This window comes from Phaenicophaeus curvirostris, chromosome 26 (genome assembly GCF_032191515.1).
Source record: "Phaenicophaeus curvirostris isolate KB17595 chromosome 26, BPBGC_Pcur_1.0, whole genome shotgun sequence".
NCBI lineage: Eukaryota > Metazoa > Chordata > Aves > Cuculiformes > Cuculidae > Phaenicophaeus > Phaenicophaeus curvirostris.
In genome coordinates, this window is record NC_091417.1 from 698,108 (window position 1) to 715,921 (window position 17,814).

The 17,814-nt window shown below is 47.6% G+C and overlaps 1 protein-coding gene across 12 annotated transcripts in view; it reads right to left on the reverse strand.

Moving 5' to 3' along the window:
- TANC2 (tetratricopeptide repeat, ankyrin repeat and coiled-coil containing 2) overlaps nucleotides 1-17,814 on the reverse strand; it is a 171,813-nt gene that overhangs the window by 83,285 nt on the left and 70,714 nt on the right. For 6 of the 12 annotated variants that reach the window (XM_069876940.1, XM_069876939.1, XM_069876938.1 and 3 more), the window contains exon 6: nucleotides 4,200-4,310. The exons of 4 other annotated variants lie outside the window; for them this stretch is intronic. In XM_069876940.1, coding sequence (XP_069733041.1) covers nucleotides 4,200-4,310 — 111 coding nt within the window. 2 more of the 12 variants (XM_069876947.1, XM_069876946.1) reach the window with 2 other exon arrangements.

The window sequence follows — 17,814 nt, forward strand, 5'->3', positions numbered from 1 at the left end:
GGACACCTCCCACTGGATCCAGTTGCTCCAAGCCCCATCCAACCTGGCCTTGAACCCCTCCAGGGATGGGGCAGCCACCACTGCTCTGGGCAACCTGGGCCAGGGCCTCTCCACTCTCACAGGAAAACATTTCTTCCTAAGACCTCATCTCAATCTCTCCTCTTTCTGCTTAAAACCAATCTCCCTCCCCCTATCTCTGCACTTCCTGATCCAGAGCCCCTCCCCAGCTTTCCTGGAGTCCCTTTCCACACTGGAAGCTGCTCTAAGGTCTACCCGGAGCCTTCTCTTCTTCAGACTGAACAATCCCAACTCTCTCAGCCTGTCCTCATACGAAAGGTGCTCCAGCCCTTGGATCACCATCTCCATGGCCTCCTCTGGACTCGCTCCAACAGATGCATGTCCTTTCTGTGCTGAGGGCTCCAAAACTGAACACAGGGCTCCAGGTGAGAGCACAGCAGAGGGCCAGAATTCCCCTCCCTCCCTGCTGGTCCCACTGCTTTGAATCATAGAATCATCATATTGGAAAAGACCTCCTGGATCATCGAGTCCAACCGTATGGATGCAGCCCAGGACATGGTTTGGCTTTCTGGGCTGCGAGTGCACTTTGTCAACTCACACCCAGCACCCCACATCTTTCTCCTCAGGGCTGCTCCCAATCCAGTCTCCACCCAGCCTGTATTTGTGTTTGGGATTGCCCGGACTCAGGTGCAGGACCTTGCCCTTGGCCGTGTTGAACTTCATGAGATTCTCACGCTTCCACCTCTCTGGTCTGCCCAGGTGCCTCTGGATGCCATCCCTTCCCTCAGCATACCAACCGCACCACAGAGCGTGGTGTCATCCGCAAACCTGCTGTCAAAACCAGCACATTGGCAGCTCATCAACACCCCCAAGTCCTTCTCCTCAGGGCTTCTCCAAATTTAGTAGTATCAAGTTTAAGAAGAGAGTGGCCACCTGATTCTTCTTCTTTCCTCAAAGTTCAAACATCTCGAGCGCATCACCTCGTACACCGACTCTCACTGACAGATGTCAAAAGCCAGAACCTCTGGCAGAAGCAGCACGAGAGGCCAGGCAGCTGTTGAGGAACCCCCCACCTTCCAGGAACGCGCAGAGATTTGCCTGAGGCCTTAAAATAAACATTTTAGCATTGAGCAAAATTTCATCTTTCAGCATCTGCGACTGAAATAATCATTTCTATATGCGGAGCAGATAATGTTCTCTCCTAGTTGCTATTCAGTGGTTTAAACTGCCTTTAAGTGTATAATTAATTACGTTACTTGTCAGGGATCGCTTTACAAGCCACTCCACCTCCATGCAATTGCCAGGCTCCAGCGTATCTTCAGCCTTATTTTTTCTCTTCTTTCAATTCGTACCATCATTCCTGGAGACACTGGGGATTTAACACTGGGTGCCAACACCCTTTACGGGACACACGCTTTAAAGAGGGTTAAAAAAGCCTAACGCTGAAGAACAGAGCTGTATTTCCTTGGAAAAGTGATTACAGACAGTGCCTGCTGGCTTTGCTGCAGTGCAGAGGAGGACTCGGCCCCTCTTCCTCGGCCTTCCCATCAGGAGCTGGACGCTGCGCCCACGCTCAGAGTCCTTTGGTCCTTATGAGTTGTCCAGAAGACTGTTCCTTCTTTTCTTCCATACACAGGGATCCTTCCCCACCACCCACTTCTTCACAGAATCATACGATAGTTTGGGTTGGAAGGGACCTCAAAGCCAGTTCCAACCCCCTGCCATGGGCAGGGACACCTCCCACTGGATCAGGGGCTCCAAGCCCCATCCAGCCTGGCCTTGAACCCCTCCAGGGATGGGGCAGCCACCACAGCTCCGGGCAACCTGGGCCAGGGCCTCTCCACCCTCACAGGGAAACATTTCTTCCTGAGATCTCATCTCAATCTCCCCTCTTCCAGCTGAAAACCATTCCCCTCATCCTCTCCCTGCACTCCTTGATCAAGAGCCCCTTCCCAGCTTTCCTGGAGCCCCTTTCCACACTGGAAGCTGCTCTAAGGTCTCCCTGGAGCCTTCTCCAGGCTGAACAATCCCAACTCTCTCAGCCTTCTCAAAGTGTCATCTCCTGAGCTCCTTCAACCCAGCCTTTGAGCCCAGCAACGCCTCCAGTCCCCACATTACCGCTATTTACAGCACAGAAACCATAAATCCTGGCAGGTAAAGCACAATCCATGAGCAAAGACCCATGGGGTGACTGTTCACCAGTGTCTTGCAGCAGCTCCGAGCTGGGGGAAGAAGGAGGAGCTGCAGCTCTGCAAAAAGCAGCGTGTGCCACAAACATCTTTCTGTGAGAAGCTTCCAAACCCCTTCTCTCTTCCCCTCCTGGTCTCACTGTGCTAACACAGACCCTAACACAGGCCCGGCTGGGCTCCTCAGAAGCCGCAGTCCCTGCAGTTGGGCAAGTGCAGGCTCCCCAGGCAGAGGAGGTTCTAGGCACCAAGCACGCATGGACACGATGGAGAAGGGCTCCCCTGCTGCACATGTTTGAGCTCTGAAATCCCACACTTAAGGTTTCTCCCCTGACTCCAAGTTGGTGCTGCTCACCAGCGTGTACTACGACAGCTCTTTCTGGCTCTTACTTTTTTGCCTTCCTTAATGACGCTTCACATTCCTTCCATGATACTTCAAGGCAGTGGGAAACTCCACTTTTCCTTTCAGATCGCTATCGGCAAGGGAAGGAGATTAGAAAGCAAACACAAATCATCGTCAGAGTCCGCTCCTGGGCCTGGCAGGAGTCCTGCCCTTCAAACTCGCCCTTCAAACCCACCTGCACGCATGCCTGCGGGACGGAACACACCAAAAAGGGAATGGGGAATTTACGCTTTATAAGCCGAATTTACAATTCAATTATAATTCTCTGTGGATGCAATGATAATAAGTTTCAAATTATTAACAATTATAAACATGACAGCAGAAGTGATTTAGTCAGAAGAAGAAAGGGCTGCAACAGCAAAATTTGAATTGTAATTCACAATGATTGTAAAAGGAGCAAGTTTCACAGCAACCACAGCCCCAAAGGAGGCACTGCCGAGCACAGGGACTGCCTTTTCTTTCCCTAAGACACCTCCTCTTTCAAACATTATGCATTAAACCAAGTCTGCAGTCAAAACCTGCACAACATTCCATTAATTCCTCCAATTGCGGGTACTCTGTAAGCCCACCCACATCACCCCCCTGATTCCAGAGAACCTGACCCAATGGCAGGTGTCCACGCCCAAGGGGGTTGGAACTGGATGGGCTTTAAGGCCCGTTCCAACCCAACCCATTCCATGATTCTGTGATGTGAATTTGTCTGCTGCAGCTACAGATTTAAGAAGAACACGTCCCAACTGTACATGCCGTTTCTAAACTCTCGATGTCCTTTTACCCCATGCAAGGCCCGTGCTGAACACGGGTCCCTTTGGTTCCGCGAAAACCAGGGGAGGGAACTGCAAAATTCAGCCAAAACCCCACTACAACCTTTGTGGCTCTGTTACGACAGCGCTGGCCCCAGCCCCAGCATCTCTGCAGCCTGCAGCCCTGCCCAGGCTGCCACTTCCAAGTGAAGAAGGATCCGGGGAACGACACCGAACTGCGGACGAGTCGCCACTGTATCAAGATTTCACGACACCCACACATCTGCACGAGGGCTGGTGGGTTTTGGACCATCAGGAGCAAACGGGGCTCAGCCACAGAGCAAAACCACCCGCCTCGATTTACCTTCCAAGCAGAGGCCGCCAGCAGGATGTACGCTTTTAAGAGTAATTATGGCAGGATATGTAAATTAGAAGATATTTCTTCAAAAACAATAACACAAATACACAATATTGTTGGTAAACAAGAGCCCGCAGTTTCACATTAGTGGATTTAATGATATTTCTGAGATGTGGTTTTGCTCCAGCCTCTTTGAAGACCAGCATCAAAACTCTAACTAGCACGTTTATTGGATCATTTCTATCTTCTCCAAGGCAACTTTCTAGATCTAAACTCTCCTGAAGGGAGAGCAGCCGCACACACAAAACTGCCAGGAACAAAGGTGAATGGCTATCAATAACAACATATTTCAAGTTTCCAAGCCAATGCAGCTCGGCTGGGGAAGGTCCGATCGCCCGTCTAGAGAAAGGAGCCGCACTACAGCTAAAAGCCCTGCCGGGCTGGACGCGCCCGCTCGCCCCGTGACCGCAGAGCCTGCGCGTGCAGCTTACCGGGGCAGTACGCATCAACGTCCAGCTTCTGGGCTGCAGAAAGCGTTGGCGAGCCAAGCTCGGACTCAGGGATTCGAGGGCTCTCAACAAACTTTGCTTTCCTCAAAGGGGCTAAGGAGAAGGAGGGGGAGAAAGAAAGAGAGGTCATGAGTAAGGGAAATAGCAGGCACCAGATGGAAGCACTTAACGCAACGACACTGTCAGACTCAGATCAGGTTACCCCCTTTTTCTTTTTTTTTTTTTGGCCAGAAAAAAATGTTATCTGCATTCTTTACAGCAGAGATGGCTCTGGTTAAAGCTCTCAGACTGCACAGTCTTACTTTAAAGCATGTGGGTATCCAGGCACATTCTCGATATTCTGAAATGCTTCCTTTTTTCCTACTTTATTAAATAAATTGTTTTATAGGAAGCAAACAGGCCAGGATTCAGCAACCACAGAAGAGCTGTGATCAGCGAGGAGCCCGGAGCCCATCAGGGCTTCAGATTTTTAACTTGAAATATCTAAAGCGAATACACAAATTCTGTGTTCGCTAACTATTTCCTTTGGGACAAAAAAATTCAATTTCAACCCGTTCTGAATGTCTGACCAAAAAGATCTTGGGCTCAGAGGCCTCAGAGTAAAGCTCATGCTGCCCAAGACGAAAACACAAGCGCTGTGCTGTTACCTTTGTGAACCTAGAACAGATTCAAGAGATTTAAATAAAACCCAGGGAAAAGGTAGGAGTGGCTGTAACAAAGCACTAGCGCCTGCGAAAGGGGATCCTCCCGCATGTCTGAACAGTCTGAATGCTTAAAGAAACAAAGCTGCGTGCAATATTTGTTTGTGATAAAAGAATTGCTAAAACACTTATTAATAAAAGTTTTTAAACAGATATTCCAGCCAGACCAGAGAAATAAAACAAGCGAGCAAGTTATACACAGAGATTATGCCACTACATTCCAAGTTAAACTCTCACGCCCGTCAGAGCGAGAGGCTGATGTGCAAAGCTGCCCTGCACATGGCATCACGTGCTTCATCCCCCCGACTCGCAGCAGAATCCATCATCCTTTATACTTATAGTGCTCTGTCCTGCAAATTCAATTTAGGACCTGAAACTGAAGATGGGGGACGTTTGTTCTCATGCATCTCCTGTAATAAATGACCAACAGGTCACACGCTGCCCTCAGAGGCAGTGATAAATCTCTTGCTTTTGAGAAGCCTGCGCACCAGCAGCGTGGTTGGTGCTGCTGGGGAGAGGGATCAGCGGCTCTGGTGATGGGAAACCAGAACGGCTGCACACAAGGAGCGGCTCTGGAGAGGTGAGATGGGACAGAAATGACCTCCGGAATTTTGAACAGTGGGTGGGAAATGGAGATAAAGGTTAGGGTGTGTTTTTCAAGAAAAAGTGGCAGTGAGGCAGAATATGGGTGAGGAATCAGCCCCTCCCTCTCCATCAAAGCAGGCGCTGAACACCCTCCCAATCCTCCTTTCCCTCAGGAGAGCTGAGCTCAGGAGGAAGAAAAGGTACCAGGCACAGGGAAAGCCAGGATGAGTATCAGATAGACAAACAGAGCTTCCCCTCAGAGCCCATGAGGACAAGCCAGGCCAGCAGAGAGCTGGAGGGAGCCTGGACCTGCTGCCATCCCAGCAGCACACAAAGCTCGAGGCTGTGCAGCCCCACGCACACCGGGACGTCAAATGCCGTACGCCGGCAGCCAAGCGTGTAAGACACCCCCAAGCACCCACTCTGCCTGAGAACCCGGCACCACCCGAGAAAGGGGGATGCACAGCAATGGTCCTGTGCCAGACACTGACACGGTGAAAACAGGAAAACATGGAGATGACTGTCAGTATGGAAGGAAACTTGAGAATAATAATTCTGCATGGGCCAATCCACCAATATTTCATTGGCAATTACAGTTTTAACAAATAAGTGTATTTCAAATCACAGAATCATAGAACCGTTTGGTTGGAAAAGACCTTTCAGATCATCCAGTCCAACCGTACCTCTCCACTGCTGAACCATCCCTGAGCACTTCATCTACCTGTCTTTTAAATGCCTCAAGGGGTGGGGACTCCACTGGCAGCCCGTTCCACAGCCCCACTAACAGCCAATCTTATGATCTATACTAGAAATATCTCTTCTTCTCTTTCTTTCCCATTTCTGGCTAACCCTAGAGCCTTGCGTCACATACTGCAGTGACCTAGAGACAAGAGTTCAGTTTAAAAGGCGCAAGTCAATACAACCTCTGCGTAACTGCAGATGGAGAAAAGCCACCGAGCAGTTGTTTCATTTATTTCAGATATTCTTAACCTGAAAAAAACAAAATGCCATCCTAACTCATCTGTAACCCGATTACACGAAGGGAGGATTTTCACGTAAAAGAATTAATCGCTCCCGCCTCCTGTCCAAAATGAAGATTATCCTGACAGATCCATATTTTGCCTTTCATTTTCTACTGGAATAAACAACAAATGGCGATGCCATAAATTCAGAAATCTGTTTTGCTGGGGTTTAGCCAAATGTTGAAGGGCAACGTTGATCTTTTTATCGAAGTGCCTTTCCACACACAACAGTTTGCCTTGGTCCTGAGCATCCTCCTGTGAGCATTGGTGAATCAAAGATCATGGGATGAGCATTTGGCACATGGCATAAAAGCTAATGGAAGCATGGACAGTATCATTTGAGGTCTCCTATAGCCACCACTTTCTATCAGCCCTCTGAGTTCCGTAAGATTTTCTGTACACAACAGATCACAGAATCACGGAATGGTTTGGGTTGGAAGGGACCTCAAAGCCCATCCAGTTCCATCCCTTCCAAATGCTGGGGGCTGCTGATGGTTTATGCATTCATATACCTGCAAAGGGATCAATCCTGGTGCTGTTTGAGAGCAATGCCAAGCATCTCACGTACTACCAGACACAACAGAGAAACCAGGATGTGTTTACTGTTTCCAAGCAATCATTTTATCTCTCTTCACATCGTTCAGCCTGTTTGGCTTCCTAATTTTATTCCATATTCTACAGTACCATTTCATTGTCACCTGATTAAGAGACAAGGTAGTCTTTTAATTAAAAAAAAGGTTTTCTTTAGATCAAAAGCAATTGATGAAAAGAAATTATCATGGATTAGCAAAACGCTTCATCTACCACATTGAGTTTCAGCTCTGAAAGGAATGTTTCATTAATAAAGGGTTACTAACACCTAACGACCTGATTGCTGAGGCGGTGTTCCAGGCAGTCATCTCAGTAGAGCTGAACTCAAGAGAGCTACAGAATCACGGAGGCCGGAAAAGCCTTCTAGGCTCACCCAGCACAACTGCCAGCCCAACCCCACTGTGCCTACTAAACCATGTCCTGAAGCGTCACAGCACACGATTTTTGAGCCCCTCCAGAGATGGTGACTCCACCACTACCCTGGGCAGCCTGTGCCAGGGCTTCACTGCTCTTTTGGTAAAGTAATTTTTCCTAATATCCAATCTAAACTTCCCCTGGTGCAATTTGAGGACATTTCCTTTCATCCTATTGGTTGTTACTTGGGAGAAGAGCCCAGCACCCACCTCACTACAACCCTCCTTTCAGGAGCAGCAGAGAGCGAGGAGGTCTCCCCTCAGCCTCTTCTTCTCCAAACCAGACCCCTCAGCCGCTTCTCATAAGGCTTTTCTCCAGCCCCTTCCCCAGCTCCACTCCTCTTCTTGGGACACGCTCCAGCCCCTCAGTGTCTTTCTTGCAGTGAGGGCACCTCATTTCATGGTCCGAGTACAACACATACACCTACACCTCTCTGTGCCCACAAACCCACAAAGATACACAAGAAACCAACCTACCTAAGGACACAGAAGATGCTGGAAGAAACAGCAACCGTTTTCCACAGCATGAACGATGGATGGACCATCCCTGGGCACCTGGGAGCCTCTCCTTGCGTCAGCGCTTCACACATGTTAAGAAACGTGCGTGATAGTGCTCTGAAGAGCACCAGTGAGAACCACTGTTACAGACTCACACGCTTCATCATTACAAATCCAACCCACACAGCGTGGCCATGCCACACATTCTTCTGAGTTGCTCCTACAGGGCACGACTCGAGCAGAGTCCAGCCAAGAAGGTCGGCTTAAAACCAGCTTTTCTCCCCAGTTTTGTCCTCTCTCTGCCTTATTCACACAAGTACTGCTGAATTTTAGCTATGCTTTGAACCCTCCTCTGCCCGAAGAGGATGAAATTTGCTGTCTTTGTGTAAACACTGGATTTATCACAGCAAAGAGGTAAAAGAGAGTCAGCAATGATGCAACGAGTGAACGGCTCTGTGTTCACCACACGCTCAACCCGATGACCGGTCCAGCTGAAGAAGAGATGAATTTTGTGCATAAACATTGTATTTGCAAATACTGGAAGCACTATCTTATAACATAATTCCCATATGGAGAGAAAGCAATGCCCCAAACACACAAGCTTTACCAACCTCCTGCCCCAGTCTGGCTGTGATGAGAAGAGCCAGGGCACAGGGCTGAGGGCAAACTTCAGAGAACTTGTATTGAAAGAGAGAGGAAAAGCACGTAGCTTTGGGCATAACCCACCTCCAAGCTTTAATTAATAATGACGGTGGCCGTGCCAGAGGCTGATTCACGTGCTGGAAGCTGCCCAGTGGCTACGTAACGCTGCGGAGAGCAGGCTGCGCTGAGTCTCCCTCGGACTAAAATGTTTTAAGTGCTGCAGTGCTATTGATCCACAGAGCTCCCGGAACAAATAACTGTCGAATTCAACACAGCTGGACTACACCCAAAACACAAGGGATGCAGCTTTCAGCGCTGCCTCAGATCCCAAATGAATCTTTAGTTTGCTGAGGGAAGAACGATATAAAAGGAGAAAATCATAGAATCGATTGGATTGGAAAAGACCTTTGGGATCATTGAGTCCAACTGTACCTGTCCAGTACTAAACCATCCCTGAGCAAAATTACTGACTCTGTGATGGTTGTCGCTGTGACACTCGGATACCAGCTCCATGTCAGTAGAATCACTGAACCATAAAATCACAGAAAGGTTGGGCTGGAAGGGACCTCAAAAAGCCCATCCCGTTCCTCCCCCTCCCACTGGATCGGGTTCCTCAAAGCCTCATCCAACCTGGCCTTGAACATCTCCAAGGCTGGGGCAGCCACCACTGCCCTGGGAAACCTGGACTAAGGCCTCCCCACCCTCATTGTGAAGAATTTCTTCCCAATGTCTAATTAAATCTCCCCCTTTCCAATTTAAAGCCATTAATAACTTGATTTTGAAATGCTTGTATCTATTTTCAATACACACATAATAAAATAATACAGATTTCTGTGTATTCAATAACTGTTGGTACAACATTTGCACCAATTATGCATGCTCAGAAAGAAAATAATTTCCCCTAAAACACTGACCGGTGTGTGGTCTGCCCTTCCAGGCAGAAATTTAGTTAAATTCCCATTTTGCTTATTATTGCACAATTATTTTCTGTCACCTACAGCAAACAGAAGAGCAATTTGTTATCAGCCTTATCACTGCTGGAGACAGACCGACAGCAACAACGCTCGGACTCAATGATTTCAAAGGCCTTTTCCAAAAGGCCTTTGCAAAAGGCTTTTTGCATGGTTTAGTGTTTGATAGGAATGGTTGGACTCGATGATCCGGTGGGTCTCTTCCAACCTGGTTATTCTATGATTCTATGATTCCAACCAAACGATTCTACGATTCCAAGAGTCTATCCAAGCCCTCTCCCGGGTCAGCCCACATGGTTTGGTTTTAGGTTGGACCAGCCGGAGCATCCCAGCAGGAATCTGTTGAGCAGCTGTTCCCTAGAATACTCTGGCAAGCCTTGAGGAAGAAAGTTGTTCCTATTAATGATCCCAGAAAGAAAAAAAACCTCTCTGCTTTCCCTGTAGATAAGTTTGTTTCCAACGTGGGCTGCCAAAAAGCCTTTATCCCCGTAGGGGAGACAGCTCTGAGGAGCAGCGAGTTATTTAATTACCATCTAGAGATGACAGGAGGAGGAGGATATGGCACTTTGATCTTGCCTTTCAGACCTATCCGATCAGTTTGACTCCTCAGAGCTGTGGCCCAGCAGCAGCCTTCTCCACGTCATTTCCCATCTAAAATTTTTCTTTTCAGCACCTTCTTAAGTCTTTTAAAATTGCTTCTTCTAGTAGAAATGCCTCGTGTGTGACTCAAGCCAGCAACTTGTGTACAAGAGGAGAAGGGGACAAGAGAAGAGACAGGCAGTCAGCATCTCTTGCTCCAGCTTTCCAAGTCACCTTGTTATGAAAATAAGCAATTCTCCCCGTGACATTTTTTTGTGGGTTTCTATTCCAGCCCCTTTTCAAGTTTCAGACCGAAATAAATGGCGTGAGTGAAGCCCCGGGCCTATGGGATGAAATTCTGTCATCAAAATTTTAAGCCTACATAAGTTTTGCCCAATACCCCAAGAATCCTCCCAAAGGGCAGAACTGGGACAGGGCTGAGCTGGAGGGGAATGCGCTCCTCACCCCCTCTTATCCCTTTTCCCGACAGTTTTGTTTCATTAAATGTTCAATATAAAACAGATGAGAGGAAAATGCAACAAACCCTGAGTGTTGAGTCGCGTTATTCTCATTCAGTCTCCTCCTCTCCTGGAATTCTATTTTTCAGCAATTCAGTAACACAGCTATTGCACTGGCACTAAAAATGAGACAAACTGTCCAAAAAAAGGCCTGGAACACACACTAAAAGATATTTATTCGAAAAAAAAGCATCAAGGAACTTGGTCACTTTAACCAAATGATGGATAACCATGCTAATCCACTGCTTAGGAGGAAACTGTTTCACCGTTCTCTAAACTTAAAGCCCAGCTCACAATGCTCTGATTTCAAGATGAAGTTTCACGAGGGAAATCAGAAACTAATTAAACAACTAAAGAAGCAAATATATTTTCTGCTTTCCTGCATGAAGCTGGTTGTAGCACAGATCTCGGGAACAAAAGCCTGGGTTGTTGCTGTGGCCCCAACATGGAACTTAAGGCCTGGGAGTGGGGAGTTAAATTGTAGAATCATAGAATGGTTTGGGTTGGAAGGGACCTTAAAGATCATCCAGTTCCAACCACTCTATGGTGAGCATTAACCTTTCCCTTCAGACCTCTTTCTATTCGCTTGCTCGTACAGACATCAGGCCAACGAGTCCGTAGTTTTCCAGAGCTCCATCAGAGTCCTTTTCAGTAGCTGAAGCTGTAACAGCCACCATTCAGCTGCCTGGTGTTACAGAAGCCACAAACAAGAGGTTACACAGCAGAGACAGTAATTCAGCATCCTTGAACACCTTCTGGTCCTCAGGCTTTGTCACAGTTCGGTTTTATGACCTGCTCTGACATGACCCACCTCTCTGTCACTCTTGGCAGCACCAGCGCCTACGCGACTGCGTGAGGGCTGGGCCGCTCTGTGTTCTACTGCTTGAAGAATTAACAACTGTGCTAGGCTTGCAAGGGATCTGAAAAGGAACATCGAGAAGGAATCGTTCACTCCAGACACTGCTGCAAGAAAGCCCTTTCAGTATTTTACAAGCAGCCAAGAAGGATCAAAAGTAGGCAACAAATTATAAAGCCATGAAATGTGAACAGGAGGGGTGGGGGCCAAGGCCAGGAGTGAGCCCAAGCTGTACATGAAATCTAATTCATTTCCCCACCATAGTCTAAAGAGTGGATCAAGATACTGCAACCATGGCAAGAAAGAAGGGTAAATTTTGAAATCTCTACCATCCAAAGCCCAAGTGACTCCACACTAAAGCACACGTGTGGCTGCATCCTGCCCGTGGCACAAACCAGGAACACGCAGCACACAGGGCAACAGAAATTCATTCCTTGATAACAAGCAGTTAAAACGATGGCAAAAGACGTGAACAGATAAGGTGATTTTATTTGTGTGTCACTCACTCTAACGTCGCTATGCTAACACTAATTTAGTCGGTTCTGCTGAAGAAGGCAGGCCTATAATTACACTGATATGTAGGCATAATTGTTCAATTCATAGGAAACTGCATTTAGGATCCATATTACTTCACTGGTAGGAGCTTCATAGAACATTAGAGCCCTAAAATAAAGCTGCTTATCTGGCAAGACACCGGTCTGAATTAGCTCGATGTGTTTTTTAACACTTGAGAAACGGTATTACACTGTGTTTATAAGGTGTTTCTTTACTTACAGAAATCGTGACCACTCAACCACCTCTAGGTTTCAGCAATTTGTTCCTTGCTGACAATAATTTGGCCGTTCAAAGGCACAGACAGCACTTCTCACTCTTCATTTAAAGGTAGGGCTGGGGCTTTTGGAACGGGACAGGCAACGGGTTCTGTTGAAGCCAAATCTTCTCTGCATGGAGTTCTGGTTTGTCCATAACTCTGCAGCTGCAGAAGCAGCTCAGCTTGGTGAGAAGTTGGCCTTCCCGTCTTTTTGCTTTAGCTCCTCTACATTTACTTTGTTCTCAAGAGCAGCAGTTAGATGAATTAAGTGATGGACAAGCTCATTCCCTTGTTTCAACTGCTCCTAGTGCTTTCAAAGCAAGCCCTCAGAAGAACCGCAGAAAGCAAAAGGCTTCGTCTTTTATTTTGTTCAATGAAATGAAATGAAGACACAAACCTGAAGTTCCAGAAGTGTTTGAATTCACTCGGGAACCATTCCCTGTAGTCACAGACTCAAACAGAAAACTGGACATTCTCACAGGAAAAAGCCCACAAAGAAGTGAAACCACCAACTTGTCTGAAAAGATCTCGATCCAAAAGATTCCACCAGCTAACAGGAAGAAAAGAGGAAGCCTTGCTTCCTAAAGAGACAGGGCAGGCAGGAAGCCATGCCCCAAAGATTCATCTGGGTCACGTTTATGGAGCAAACCCAGCAAAACCCTGTAAAAGCACAAGGCAGGCAAACCCAAAAGAACCAGCACCAGAGTGAGCACCAGCCCACATCTCTGACCCCAGCATGACCCAATGGGATACTGGAACGCATCCTGCTGCACACAAAGGTACAGGAACACAGCTTTGTTTTCTCAAGAGGGGAAATTTTTAAAGTATGGGGCAAGAACAATGTTTGGTTTAAATTAACATCTCCAACCCTGGCCTCCAAATGCTGAGCAGCGTGTATCCTCTGCTTGCACTGCGTGGTACCTGACATGGTAAAACAAAGGGCACCGCGGCCAGAGGACAAACTCGACCTGAAGCTAAGGTGTAAATGCATGATTAGCAAGTAATGAGGTCTTTACAGCGTAAACCCACCTCTGAACTCAAGCTGTAGCACAAGGCTACATGCTAAGCACTAGTTTGCTGCAATTATGAAAGCAGGAATTGAATCTCGTGTGTATAAGCAAATGCAATGTGCAGGGTTTAGATGGATATTTCACAGCAGTGCTGGGTATTTGGAGATCAGAGAGAAGGGTTTAGCACAACCATGTATTTATATGTGCACAAATGCCTTCCAAATACAAACCTAATGGACAGAGCTAAGCCCATATGCTCTGTAGCAGTGACTCTTTTGCTAGAAGACAACATGTAGTTAATCACTCTCATCCCCTTACGCAACCTGTCCTCGGATTAAGCAAGCAGCAAGGATCTGTCTATTCTCCAGAGCACAACCAGCAACAGGTATGGATCCATAGCACTCATTTCTCTTCGGAGAAACACAACAAAACAGAAAAGCTCTTTGAAAAGTTCTAATGCTTGAGGAAATGTTCCCTTCCCACTGCCACGCCTCTTGCCTGTGTAACCAGCTGAAGCCAAACAAACTGGGTACTTACAGGGGCATCACCTAAAGTAATAAAAACGCTGGTGCTGGAAGAGGAAAGCAGCTCAGTCACAAATGTATACGAACTGTACAGCTCTTGGAAATCCATCAGGAATCATTTCTTGGTAACAAACAATATGTTGGTTGTTAATGAAGCATGTAGAAGAGAGATGGATTTCACTGCTGCACATTTTGAGTTGCAGGAACCATTGGCAAAGGTTTCTGGCACCAGAAGGCACGTAGGTATGCAGGGATCCAGCTTGGACATTACACCAAAGACATCTCTGATACAACTCCGAACCATACGCATGCGGTTACATCAGTGATAAATCCAGGAATAGAATTACACAGCACCACCAGCTACTCCAGGGAAATCACCACAGAGCAAGGAATGAGATCGCAAGTGCCAAAACAATGGTCCAGAGCCACAGACCAGTCTCAATCCTCGACTTTCTGTCTGATTTGGGCATTGGTCAAGATCTGTGATGGAAGTGCAGCACACAGCTCTGCAGAACGTGACCCACCCCACTGCTGCACAGGGGCCATGGGAACCTTCCATGAGTGGCATCACTCCAAACTTTGCAAAGATACCACAAGTCTCGATGAGCCTGACCAAAGCTTCCTACACAATTAGAGACAACCAGTTAATGATTGCATCAGAAATTAATGGCTGCAGAAGTAATCGCAGAATCACAGAATTATTTTATTTGGAAAAGACCTTCAAGATCATCGAGTCCAACCATCGATCCAGCCCTGCTAAGTCTGCCAGGAGACCACGTCCCCAAATATGACATCAACTCATCTTTTAAACACCTCTAGAGATGGGGACTCAAACCACCACCCTGGGCAGCCTCTGCCAGTCCTTGGCAACCCTTTCAGTAAAGAAATTCCTCCTAATATTCAATCTATATCTCCTGTTGTGCATCTTGAGGTCATTTCCCCTTGTCCTGTCACTGCCTATCAGAGAGAAGAGACCTGGCTACAACCTCCTTTCAGGCAGTTGTAGAGAGCGATGAGGACCCCCCTCAGTCTCCTTTTCTCCAGACTAAAGAACCCCAACTCCTTCAGGCATTCCTGATAAGGCTTGTGCTTTAAACCCTTCACCAGCTCCATTCCCAAAATTGAATGCAGCAATGGTCAGCCTTCGAAGAAGCAATCCAACGCAATAAACCAGTAAAATCATGCAGGACACAGGAGCATCCAAAACAGGTTGTCTCCTTGTTACAGAAGCAGGAAGGGACTACAATACAGGAAGCCCACTTGGGGATGAGGGCTTACTCCTAAAGAGTGCATCCCTTGAAGGCCCAGGGAGCCACGGTCAAGCACATGGAACACCTTCGAGGGCTGCTCCAGGAGCAGGAGGAGGGAAGATGTAGCAGAGGGAAGAGTAATGGCCCGATTTAACTCCACAGGAGACTGCCTACAGCACATTCTCTTGCTATAGAAACCTCTTCGCTATGTCTAAAAATTAAAATTCTCACACACCAGAAGTGTAACCATGACAGATGCTCCATTTTGTGCAGCACCAGTGTGAAATAAGGACAGACTTCTCTGAGCTTCTGAAGAGCCATGGTGGTTCAGGGCTATTTTGTTTGCCTTTTAAATGTTATTTGCATTAAACACAAACCACTGGGGTTCTCCCTTTACTGAGGCATTCATACAAAAACCTGAAATGAGCAGCCATGATCATCTTTTCCCAGCCTTTCCCTCCAGCCTTGCCAAGCCTGAGCAGTCCAACAGCCTCCATGCTGAACAAAAACCTGGGGAAGAGCACGTTCGGAAGGGTCAGCAGGCAACCTCTCACACTAACACCGAGGGAAAACATGTGGGGTTTCTCCCATCTTTTCTAGGATTTCTGTTTTGTCAACGTGGAAAGCAGTTGCAGGTCAAGCTCAAGTTTCTCAGCTCAAGTTTCAGGAACGGTTTTGGAGCCCCTAAAACCTGCAGTGGAAACTGTCCTGATTCCACACCCGGAGCTCTGCTTGTGTAATAAACAGAAATGTACCCACGGGTGTAGCACAGAGCCCCCTCATCCACCTGGTTTCTAGCTCACTGTGCACCTGTCCAAGCAAATCACAACTCAGTGGGCAAAGCATCCCAAAAATTAGGAGCAAGAATTGACACACCAGGAAAAAAATATTCAGCATCCATATCTGTAAATGAAAGAGGATCCTGCTTCTCCATCAGGTTCCACTGCTGGAGGCATCGGGGTTTGCAAGTGTAGGTGCCAAACCCACTCTGAAATGTTGCTGGCACGTGTGTGCATTTTACATCAATTTTTAAGATGGGAAGATTCAATAATTCTGACAAAATACAAGTTCTCTACTTGTTAAACCTATGGGTAGGCACAAACATTTCAGAGAAAATTCACTGGAAAATGAAATATACCCAGAAAAATACATTAGGCATCTTGAAAGAGCCTAGGATCTAAGTGCACATTGCACGGAACTCGGTCTCTGGCATTGCTGTGCAAGTCAGAAATGCGAGAGCAGGGCCTCCAGTCCAGCCTCCGTTGCTTCGTGGGAAGCGAGGATCTGGGATCAATGCCACGCTGACGGTGTGAGAGTTAAAGAAAGCGACAGAGATGTGAGCGTACTGCAAACAGCACGATCTAGAAATACCAAAAAAGGATGCAAGTCGGTCTTGACACCAACAATTTTAAGCACAACATCCCTCAAAAAACAGATTCAACAGGAGCACGGGGCACCTGAGCAGCTTCTCCTCAAATTATACCTTGAAAAAGGCTGTTTAGACGTTGCATTCCTTCCCTCAGTCTTGCAGTGAGCGGCAAACACCTCCATCCCTCAGCACACAGGGGTTTTATAACCCACTCCAATCCAATTTGTGGTCGGTTTTGTGATACAAAAGGAAAACCTCATCTCAGTCCCATTGTTCTACAATTTTAAACCCAACCTCCTCTCGCTGTCTGTTGGGTTTTTCACCCCACTCCTCAGCAGCTCTATTTTAGCAAGGCCGGAAACTCGATTTTTGGCACTGCAGGGTCATTTCACGTTGTCTACGTGAAATCCTGCACAGCCCAGCGAGCAGGTGACAAACTCGGGTCACGGACAAGTACTGCAACAACACTGAGAGAAGAATAACACGAGCAGCACAGCCCTTACCGGCACTAAAAGCCTCCTAATGGCTTCCTGGTAAACCAGGAGCATCAGAATCCCTTCCTCGACCCTGATCCTCTGCAGAGTTGATGGAGGCCAAGAAATTCCAATCCAAGTCCATGCAAGATGAATTGTCCAAATACTCACAGGGCTTTGTTTGTTTCCCCCATCCCCTGCAAGCGTGCAGCCTAGCAGCAGGAAGGCAGAGAGCCTGGAAATTCACAGGTGCCGATGCTGTGCGAACGGCGCTTCAGCAGAGAGGCTCCTCTGGCGCACGCCTCTCCCCAGCGCCAGCGCCATCCTGCTGCTCCCCACGTCAGGATGATGTTACAGGTGACACCTCCTGCTGCTGATGTCAAGCTCCGCTCCCAAAAGCACAACCACCGTCTCCCCTGTGGTGCCTCCAGCCCCTACCGAGCATCACTTCTGCATCTTCTTCAGCCCCAGGAAGCAGGCGCCAAGATGATTTTAGAGTAGCTTGCAGACACAGAGCTCGCTCTCTTTCTTCTGCCTCTCAGTGTTACAGAGCCTCCCCTTCCCGAATGCAGCAGCAAATGTGCACCGCACGCCTCCCTCGGGGGACAAATGAAGTCTTCTCACGGTCCCTTCGTCTGGCGCAGTTTAATCTGCTCCGTGGTTACAGCAAAGTGCTGAAAGCAAAGGTAAATCACGGTGCAGCACATGGGGGTGAAAGACTCACTGATGCTCTCCCCAACATTTCGGAGTAAGCCGAAGGGCTGGTGATGCAGCCCAGGACCAG